Raw genomic sequence first — 11,542 nt, 5'->3', positions numbered from 1 at the left:
AAAGCTGATCTTTATCTTGAAAATTGGGCTTACTTTTATATTGTAATAATTAATCTATATCTATATATATATATATATATAAAAATGGACATGTATGTCCCTATATCTCACTTTTTCGCCAAAACTACACATCGCACGTGAATGGTGTTTGTATGTGGTGGTAGCCCCAAGTCTCCATTCGTGCATAGGGGTGGTTGCGTCTCGATAGCTATAAGGGTGCGGGAGATATGAGGCTGAAAGTGGTTGAAAGTGGCTTTCTATTTCGAATGTTTTGTTCGATTTTTTCGAATTTGTTCGAATTGGTTCGATTATAGAACGATTGAAAACGTTCCAGAAACGTTGAAATTTGTTCGTTTGACTAAACGAAAAAATTCTCTAATTAGTCTGGAAACGGGGGACCTAATTCTTGCATTTTGTGAAAACGGGTAAGATTAGCTATAATGTAATTATCTTAATCTTCACTATCGTTACTTTTTGCCCAGCGAAGCGGGTTCTTGCAGCTAGATTCTAGATTACTTAGAAAAACAGTCTTTTATATATATAAAAAAAAACTGTACTATTACATACAAATAAAAACCCAGCGAAGCGGGATCTTATATAATAATATTATCAAATAAGATAACGTAACAGATTACGCCATATGTAATTTCATATGTTCTTACCCAGGAAATTTATGCTAATCGTTGCTGGCATTTTATTAATAGCTATTTACGTCGTTTTTGTAAAATTTTAGTCAAACATAATTCTATTGCACTTCGTAAATATGGAAAAGTGCCAAGTTATATTCCATTGCCTTATCTGAAGTGAAATTCGTCTGATGAATATCACAGATAACAGTTTCGACTTTGCTTCAGCTCTTTGAAATCTGAGAATAAAGTTCATTTGTATAGTGCAGTTAATCGAGAATGATATACGATGTCTTTCAGTATCTGAATTACAATTAATACTCTGCCGTGGTTTATCAGAATATTGTATGGCTATGGAATTAACTCTAATTGAAGATGTAGCTCTTTCTTCTATTTCTTTTACACTTAGTGCGGATAATTTCTAATTTTTTGTTTCGAATAAATACACTCATTGCTATAAAAATTAGTACACAAATAAGCAGTTGTCAGAATGAAACGAAACATTTATGAGTTTAATGGTGATTTACGTAAGTGATTACAAAACGAAAGCAGAAGGATCATTCAGTGCAAGAAAAACTATTGATACATATCAAAGAAAGTTCTAGCACCCTGTTGGGCCACCTCTAGCGTTGATACAGAATGTGACACGGGCGGGTGTGAAGGTAGACAGGAGCCGTATGGTTTCCTGCGGCATCTCCGTTCACACTCGCTGCAAGCAGTCTTCTACTTTGCTCAAATTTCTAGGCTGTCAAACTTGGAGTCCCAAATGATCCCAGACATGTTCGATCGGTGACAAATCAGTGACCAAGCAGGTCAGGAAAGTGTGTCGATGTCCCCTAGGCAGTTTTGTGATACATTTGCTGTGTGTGGAGGCTTGTCTTGAGAAGCAACACGTGGCTGCAGTGTTGTTATCATATCGCTGGGCTGTGATAGTCCCTTGGATTACTACTAGTGGTGATCGACTGTTGTATGTCCCAACTGACTCTCCAAATCAGTTGGGACGTGTAGGCAGTATTGAAAGGTTCATCACGGGGCTTCTAAATCAGACCACGGCCGTCTTCAATGCCTAAACTGAAGCTGGATTCGTCGCTGTAGACGACTTTGTTCCATCCTGTTGCGGTCCAATCCCGTCGATAGCGAAACCACTCCGAACAGAGGCGACACTGGGTGGTTATCAATGACAGCACACAATGGCTGCCGCGGTACTAATTGTTTCTCACCCGGCGCCTCGAAATGGTACGGATAGACATAGAGGTCCGTAATGGTAGAGGCAACTGTGTCCGGATGGCAGACAACAATATAGTCGGTTGTGTGAGTGCTTGTCAGATGACCAGCAGTACTCTCGGCTAGTGGTATGCCAAAGGCGTCCTAAAGGAAGATGCACACATGCGACGCGGCAAGGGAAAGCGGTGTCGCAAACGCCGCGCGGCAGCACAACCACACAAGCGGCAATCCGCTTACATTTCGGCGCATGCGTTCAGTATTCAAGACAACGAACGATACTGACACTGCCGCTAGCCACGTGTTTACAAATTTTGAATTTTGTACAGCTTGCTTTATTTAGCTAGATTTTGTCGAAGGTTCGAACGAAGATTTTGGATTAGAGATATTTTCTTGGATGGAGAAAGAACTGGTGTACAAATACGCTTATTCCTTCATTAAGATCTCTCGATAAATAATACTATTTCGAATAAGACTCGGTTGGATTGTTCTTTGAATTAAATTATATATGATTATTTGTGTAGAATTTGTATTAAATTTATTATCCTTTCTTCTATTCTGATGTTAGTTATCTCAGTTAACCGCGTCGAACAATCACGTGATGTTTTAATGGCGGAAACCATTAAAACAAAATGTAATTGTATTTTCTCACGTGACTATCAGACGAATTGTTACTGGCTGATAGAAACGCGTCTTGGTGGCGGTCGCAGCAAAAGATAGAATTCAGCCAACTTTTGCGGTACGAGAAAATCGGCACAAAATCGACTTCTGCGGCGAGAAAAAGTGACGTCATTCTGCCGCTTTTCCTTGCCGCGCCGCATGTGTATATCCGGCTTTAAGGAGGATGTATATATAGATGGAGGATGGATATACAGTAGACCCCCTATAACGCGGGTTCCACTTACGTAGATTCCTATAACGCGGCGAAAAAATTGCGACAATATTCGTATAAAGACGCTAAAAGAGACGCGTAAAACGCGGTAAAACGTCATCGCCAACTCGTCATCGCAGACAAGCAGCCGAACTACTTTCCACCGTCCAGTGCCACGCTACGGAGAGTTTAGGTGGGTAAATTGAGTTTACTATCGTCTGTACAGTATTATATATCAATTAGGTACTGTACATATAATTATATATTAATTATATATAAATTAGGTACTGTATATATAATTATATATTNGTTAACCGACCGCGTTCTAGTCGGCAAATTCAAATGTCCTCTAGTGATGCGGCGCTACAATATTTGGCTATATCTTGGTTACTTTAATATTATTTTTGTTAAATTTTTGCGTGTTTTAGCTGGCTACACTGGCTCAACCATGAAGGGGAGGAAAGTATTTAAACGAGGCTTAAATTTTAATTATGAGTGGTTATGTTAAGATTAACCGCTTCCTCTCCGATCAATTTTTAATTACATTATAATTAAACATAAAAAATACTTAAAACTGAAAAAACGAAAGAAATGCGTTATTTTTGAAGAAAAAGCTTCAAACTTTATTTTCCATTGTCTCGCGTTTCTGCGAAATTTAACACCGATGAGTCATTGTTTATACATCTGGATGACCTTGAACACAGCTGGTGTTGGATTTTCCGGGACATTCTCATAAAACAGGAGGCGAAGGGTTTATAGTAGGGTGAATACTAGCTGGCTGTATATTTTTAAATATTTTTCAATGTACAGTACAGTACTGTATTTATTTTGTGCAAAATAAAGAAATAATTTTTAACGATGCAATAGCGACAATTATTATTTAAAAAAAAATTTGATAGGCTTTACATGGAGGAAAATTCAACGCGAAGTAGGTTAATAGCGATATACTAATATACTAATTACATAGGATATAATACTATACTACACTAATAATGGATTTTTTCATACTTTTCGGTTATTTGATTTTTCAATTATCCGACCAATCCCAGTCTCCAATTGAGTCGAATAATCGATGCTCTACTGTATATTGTTTCATAATTTTAATTTTTTTAATAAATATTTGAAATATTCTCTAAATTAGGAAAAGGAAAAGAAATGATGATGATCTTGCAGAGATCATCAAAAAAATATCTAGTGGTATAAAAAATATATATATAGAAGAGAGTGAAATTAGCATAATGAAGTATTTTATTTCATCAACAATATTGGTGTAAGACTAAGAAAATTTGATAGGAAAAAAATGCTTTTCATAATGAATAAAATTGAAAATCTTGTTTTTGAAGAAGAAATGGAAATAGTTTTATATTGTATTGTATTATATTAGTATTAAAATAGTTTAAATAAAAAGCATGTTTTCTGAGTTCTCTTTGTTGTTGTATGTTTTTTCAATAGAATGAGAGTTGATAAAATATATGTAACTTGTATACAGTCTATTATATCATATCATTTAGCCATGTAATCTTTCTATAGACGTGAAATTATTTTAATCTAATTTTTATGTCATCTACTTAATGATTGTAAAAATTAGCTATATAATCTGGATGTAATAGATAATAAATTTTTAAAAGAGTCTATGATGGTTGAGTATAAAAAGTACGGAATCGATAATTTTTTTTCATTTTCATAAAGGGGATGAAGACTCGGGACTACGCATTGGTATTGCCCGAGTGTGAAGAAGAGTAGAGAAAAGGTAGTTAAGGGAAGAGGCGAAGGGGAAAGAGTAAAGCGAGATAGGAAAGGGGATGAAAAGGGAAAGTTTCATGGGCGCCCAGCCTGTTTTATGAAGAATCAAATGAAACATACAGATATGGCTCCTGGCCATCAGATACAGACAATAATTGCAATATTTACAGTATGTACTGTACAATTGAAGACAGTTTGCTTACACGTAGTTTGAAAACAATTTTAACCGAAAAATCAGAAGAACATAAATCAAATCAATATTTTGAACAAATACAGTTCTTGCCTGTCAGAATACAGACGATAAATAAACTTTTAACAAAATATTTTAAGGAAAAATGGTTACACATAGAATGATCAAATTTACTAATCGANGAAAACAATTTTAACCGAAAAATCAGAAGAACATAAATCAAATCAATATTTTGAACAAATACAGTTCTTGCCTGTCAGAATACAGACGATAAATAAACTTTTAACAAAATATTTTAAGGAAAAATGGTTACACATAGAATGATCAAATATACTAATCGAAAATACAATAGTAATTAGACAACATTAATTAGTGTATTAATCAAATATGGCTCCTCGCCATCAAAAAACATAAATTGTACATTGATGAAATCTGAATCTTACAGTTATCACCGAAAGTAAAGTTGAACATATCTAATAATTCGTGCCACAATAATTCTCAAGATTATAAAAATTCACCTGAGATTAAATACTGTATATGGTTTAGATCAGCGGTCCCAACCTTTTTATCACCGCGGACCGGTCAACGTTTGATATTTTACCGCGGCCCGCTGAGGGGGACGCTGATTGTTTATATTTTAGATTGATTTAATTTATTAATTTTAATTTAATTGTATTTAAACATGCCTTCAAAATGAAATATAGTTACACCAAAAAATGAATATAATGTGATTTAACATTTTAACTCACTAGAACGTTAAATCAATGAGAATCCTGAGCTTGTTTCTTTGCAACAAGACGGTTCCATCTGGAGGTAATAGGAGACAATGGTACCCGAAGTGTGTTGCTTATGTCCAGTTTATTTCGTTGTTCCGTCGTCCATTAAAAGTCGCACAAACCCGAGAGAAATACACCATAGTAAATAAAATGGAAATACCAGAAATTTAATGTTCCTTGGGCTGCCCGGTACCATTTGATCCACGGAGCGGTACCGGTCCGCGGCCCGGGTGTTGGGGACCACTGATTTAGATGATATAAAACAACCAAAGTGTAAAACCGAAAAAAACACTCAATTTTTGCAATTTGATTCAGTTGCAAAGAGGGGTTGCAAAACTACAATAGCATTAAATATATGATCAAAGAGAAAAAAACTGGTGAAAGCTCAGAAACCAACAAAAACAATAAATTTAGTTGACAGCTATGATCCCATCAAGTTATATGAACATTTTTAACTCGATAAATGTTATTGGTCAAATTTTATAAAGTAATTAATGGTATCTATATATAATTATTATTATTACAGATAACATCCTATTTGCAGTTATAAAATGCAAAATTATTTAGACATATAATCTTAAACTTTCTATATAGCAAATATCTTATATGAAAATCAAAATATACAATATTCAAAAACCTAACTCACTTTTGCACATTATATCATTAAAAATTTTATTTAAAATTAATATACATTTTATAACAGTAAAAATTTAATTTATGGCAGTATTCTGCCAGGGCAGTGCTCCATCATTTGCAAAATATTCTGTTAAATATTTTCTAATGTCATTTCACTTTTGAGAGTAATGGTTTGCACCAAGTGTATTGATCTTACCAAGCCCATTACTTCCTTTATTTTCACTTCTCTATTGGCCCGATACAACTCTACCTTGCCAATCTTCTGTATCGGTTAATCCAACAGGACAATATTCATTTCTGGTTGGTCATGTCAGCAAATAATTATGCAAGCTTTTATAACGTTGTCGATTTTCTCCTCACTTAATTTAATTGGTCGTCTATAAATTCTCCATCTATTACTTAAAATTCCAAACGAATTTTCAATCACTCGCCTGACTCTAGAAAGACGGTAATTAAAATTTTTTGTTTTCACGTTAAATTTTTATTTTTGCGTGGGTAAGGCCGCATCAGGTATTTTGTTAATGGAAAGGCTTCATCACCCACAAAAAAGTAAGGGGTTCAACACCATTTGATAATCTCCTAAGCTCCGGTAAGTGAAATCTGTTTTGGCATAAACCTTGGCCTAATCTTGACATAGAAAATATTCCCCCATTACTCTCACTACCATAGCTTCCGATGTATACAAAGATCGCATGCATCGCAGGCTGCTAATAAAACCTTACTGAAGCTATTTTTATAATTAAAGTTTAAGCTTCCTGTGTTAAACGGACATTCTATAATAACGTGTTTCCCATCAATTGCACCTAAGCAATGGGAAAATTGCCATTTCTGCTCAAAACCAGAAGCAATATTTTGCCATTCTTCTGGTGATGTGGGAAAATGCACAAAATCTTCAGCTAATTCTTCCCAAATACACATGCAAGTTTCTTTTACAATTTTTCCAACGGTTGGTCTTTCCATTCTAAAGGAATAGGAAAGGCTTCGAAAAGTTTCTCCCAATGCCAAATATCTGTAGTAAAATAAGTTTTAAAATATTATTAAGTACTCTATCATGTAAACAAACAATACATAAAAATGATAGATAAAAAGATTTTACATTTACACATTTACAATAAACACAAATATGTGAAATAAATTTTTATATTAGTCAAGTATAAATAAAAAATACAGAAAATGTTTTTTTTCTATTTCAAAGATGTTTGAAATAGAAACATATATACTGTGTGTATAAATTAATATTATCTTTGTGGTATTAGCTGAGACATTGATTAATATTAATATTAATTTACTAACTTGTAAGTAAATATTTTTATATTCAACATTAACTGCCATTTTATTTGATACATTTACCTCAATGTCACAGCTAGTCTATCACTCGCAAATATAGCGTCTCTCCATCTCGTATTCTATCTACTTATCTTCGGTCCAAGTTTATTTAATAATTCGGCTCTGTACAAACCACATTCTTTAAACACCCGCCCTATTAAATCGATATAATTTCTGCAAACATTGTTTTCATTTGATGAAATCGAATTAATCTTAAAAATCGTGATTTTTACTGCTGAACGTCGATAAGGAAACGACTGAGCGACGTATTGATTGAAGGTTTTCAATAACTTCTCCATCATCGATGTGAACTTTGTATTTTGATGAAATGGAATCATTTTAAAAATGTAGAATTTTATTTTGACAAATTAAGGTTTATATTTATTTTATAATAACAGTCTGATTACTTAATAGTCACACTGTGTATTTAGGCTAATTAAACCTAAAGAAAATAGGTTTTTATTCATCAGAGTTGATATCAGTGTTTCTTCCAATGCTATTGTCAAAACAGTGTTTACAGACACTTTTCACATGCTTCAAACACGTACAGTACATATCTATCACTTTAAAGGAAGAAATTTCTTTTTGTCTCCTTTATCCATAACGTATTGCTCATCTTGATTTACGCGAAAAATTACGTTTATTGATTTGGACATCTTGTATATCTAAAAGCTTATAAAGCTTGATATTATGAACAAACCGACTTATTAAATCCACATGTAACCAAAAATCCGAATAACGAAATCAAACATCAAGAACCACGTGTTTGTAGTAAATCGAAATGTCATGTGTAATTAAATGCAAGCAGTATAATTACGATATGCCACGGAATGGTGCCACTCGGAAAAATTTGAATATGAATCTATCCTGACTTATGAGGTAGCCAGGTGAAGAACCGGAGAAACTCCACATGACTACCTCATTTCTATTTGTCGTACTAAAAGTACACGTCGTTGTTTTTAGCGTAACAGAGTAAATGTCATTTTTAATTGTTTTGAAATAGGTCATTGTTTTTAAAAAATAAGAAAATGAAAATTACTTTTAAATGCGATTTTCCTAATCACAGTTTTAAAATAAGGCTGTTTTGATCAAGAATTTGAATCATAAAAACATTTGAATGAATTTTTAGAATTAATTGTAAAAATATTATAAGTACATTATATATTTTAATATTATTTAATATATTCATTACTGTAAATTACTTTTTATCTTAAAACAAACAAAATAATTTTTAATATATATATTTGTTCAAAAGTCTCTCCTATAGAAATAATGCCAATTTCACATGTTGGAACCAAGAAAAAGAATCGAAAATAGCAGAAGGAGAAGGAAAACAGCGATCCTAACAGATACACCGTATAAGCAGCAGCTGATGGAACAACAAAAACAATCAACAGCAGTTTCGACACCACAGAAAAACGGTCCTTTTTTACCGAAAAAAATTCCGTAAAATCAAAAGTTACAAGCATCAGCAAGGGTACGCCTAACAAGAAACAAAAGACAAATGACACAAAATGTGGAGGGTTATACTCTGCATCTACGGAGAGTTGGGCTAAATGTAGCCGTTGTGATAAATGGGCACACTGTTCTTGTGCCAATATTAAAGAAAACGACAGTTTAACCATTTTAATTTGTCTTTCTTGTATATAAAAATAATATCTCCATCTTACCCCATGGGTGGGGCAAGATGGTGCATTTACGTATAATTTTAAAATATAAAATTTTCTTGCTTTTAAAAAATTAAATTTTGTATTATATATTACCAAATGTTGTAGTTGCCGAGAATAAAAAATTATCGTTCTCATCAAAGTAATTGCCATCTTGTGACTTTTCAAACCTTAATTAAAGTCCTCATCTTGCTCCACCTTCCCCTAATTATTTTATACTTATCATAAAACTTCGTATAAATAACTTAATTACAGTAGAACCTCGATTATCCGCCCCCCGATCAACCGACCCCTCGGTTAACCGACTGGGCAAATTTCAAATGTCCGCTAGTGATGTGGCGCTACAATATTTGGCTATGTCTTGGCTACTTTAATATTATTTTTACGTGTTTTAGCTGGCAACACTCATTCCACCATGAAAGGGAGCCAGTATTTAAACGAAGCTTAATTTTCTAATTTTTAACGATACAATAGCGACGATTATTATTTTAAAAAATTTTTGTTAGGCTTAACATCGATGAAAATTCAACGCAAAATAGGTTAATAGCGATATACTAATATACTAATTACATGGGATATAATAATATACTACACTAATAATGGATTTTTTCATACTTTTCGGTTATCCGACTTTTCAATTATCCGACCAACCCCAGTCCCCAATTAGGGCGGATAATCGAGGTTCTACTGTAATATATAAAATCATCTTATAAAACTTTTATTGTTAAGTAATAAATTAAATTTATATTAATTTAAAAAAAACAAATGTATTTATATTTTTCTTACAAACTGAACAACAAGAGTTTTGTTAAAAATTTCTAGCCTTGTCACTCACTAATTATATATTTTTTTAACTTTTGCCAAAAAAAGAAAACAAATAGCCGGGTGACAATGATTTGTATAATTAAGTTTCACCAACGCATTCTTCTTGTTTATTTCAACAATTTATGACTATTGTTATTAACAATTATGTACATTTGTGAAGATACTTTTACGTATCATTATTAAAAATTCGATTTTAAAGTCGACTGAAATACGAGTTACAAAAATAATCAGAAATAATTTTTAAATGTGCATTAAATTTGTATTAATAATTAGACCATATTATGGAAATATCATTAATTAAGAAGGAAGAATAATAATATGTAAAAATATTATGAGATTACAAAATTTTTTACACAACTGTAAACACAGTTGTTTTTGTTTATCATTTAATTCAGGGGATATCATACAAAAATTATATTTCGTAACAGCATTTGCAAAAGTATAAATACGTGTATCCACACTCCATTCTCTGCAAATTCCTTAATATCACAGAATATCTCACCACAAATACTATTGGATAGTCAACATTCACGATGAATAAAGTTTTATTTTTCAACGCATTCTTAGGTAAGTTTTTACATTAAATTTTTAACTTTATTAGCTAATGAATACTTTTTATTATATTACGCTTCCATCAATTATTTGCAGGAATTATTTTGTCGTATACCGTTGATGGAAATGTTTTGAGAAAAAGAGAAAATTACGAAGTTAGTATGCTTTATAGATATCAAACGCATACGTATTTCCATGTTAAATAATAAACATTTACTCTTTTTAGGTAAAGAAATTCTTTCTGAATCCCTTCAAAATTATAGTAAATTTAAACAAAGTAATAGAAGCTGTCAGTTCTTTAGAATCCCATTTAGAAGAAAGCAGCCCGGACAGAGAGCTTGTAGCTGAAGACATTAACAGCATTATAGAGGTTCTCGATACTCTAAAAGGTACCATATTTGAACAGGTGGCCACGAAATTGGAAGATACATTAAGTGAATTAAAATCGGCAGTGGAAGATCCTTCAAATCAAGACTTTTTAGATTCATGTAGAATTATCCTAGAAGCTCTTAAACCGATTTTAAATTTTATGAAGGGTTTAAGTGGTTAAATATTAATTCTATATACATTGAATTGTGTTTAGAAACTATTCTGAAATTTAGATACATTATTACTGTATGTACTGTACATGGTCAAATCAGTATGAAAATATAAAATTTGTTAGTGAAGTCGCAAAAATAATAAATATAAATAAATTCCTGTCTGGTGAATAATTATTTTATTATTGATACATTGTTAAAAATATAAGTAATGTAATTAGTAAAGTAGATTTATTTGTAATGTTTCTGCTAAAATAAAAACAATTATATCGTCATAAACGTTGTCATCAGATTCATTTTACATGAATTTAGTTTATTTTGAACATTTTCGAATATTTTCTTTCGGAGATAAATTTGAATTGAAATGACATACCATCGGACGTTCCTGCAGGTTTTCCTCCTACTAAGATATCCATATCTGGTCTCGACTGTCATCTATCTGACGGCTTTTCCCAGATTAATAATGGACAGTCGGACGGCCAGACGAAAGTGGGAATGTATAGGTCTACAATTTTATCAAATTGCACCCCGATGGACAAGAATAAAATTGTCGAACTTACACTAGACCGG

At 32.5% G+C, this 11,542-nt stretch overlaps 1 protein-coding gene across 1 annotated transcript; it reads left to right on the top strand.

Moving 5' to 3' along the window:
- The first annotated feature begins 10,351 nt into the window (after nucleotides 1-10,351).
- LOC111625655 lies at nucleotides 10,352-11,158 on the top strand. Its single transcript, XM_023368867.1, has 3 exons — nucleotides 10,352-10,448; nucleotides 10,530-10,588; nucleotides 10,660-11,158. The coding sequence occupies exons 1-3, from the start codon at nucleotides 10,415-10,417 to the stop codon at nucleotides 10,981-10,983; spliced, it is 417 nt and encodes a 138-aa protein (XP_023224635.1). The 5' UTR covers nucleotides 10,352-10,414; the 3' UTR covers nucleotides 10,984-11,158.
- The last annotated feature ends 384 nt before the right edge of the window (nucleotides 11,159-11,542 follow it).

This window comes from Centruroides sculpturatus, unplaced genomic scaffold (assembly GCF_000671375.1).
Source record: "Centruroides sculpturatus isolate CEXI.00-Female unplaced genomic scaffold, Cexi_2.0 scaffold464, whole genome shotgun sequence".
In the NCBI taxonomy this organism is placed as follows: Eukaryota; Metazoa; Arthropoda; class Arachnida; order Scorpiones; family Buthidae; genus Centruroides; species Centruroides sculpturatus.
The sequence above is the reverse complement of the archived record's forward strand: the minus strand, read 5'-3'. Positions and strand labels throughout refer to the sequence as shown.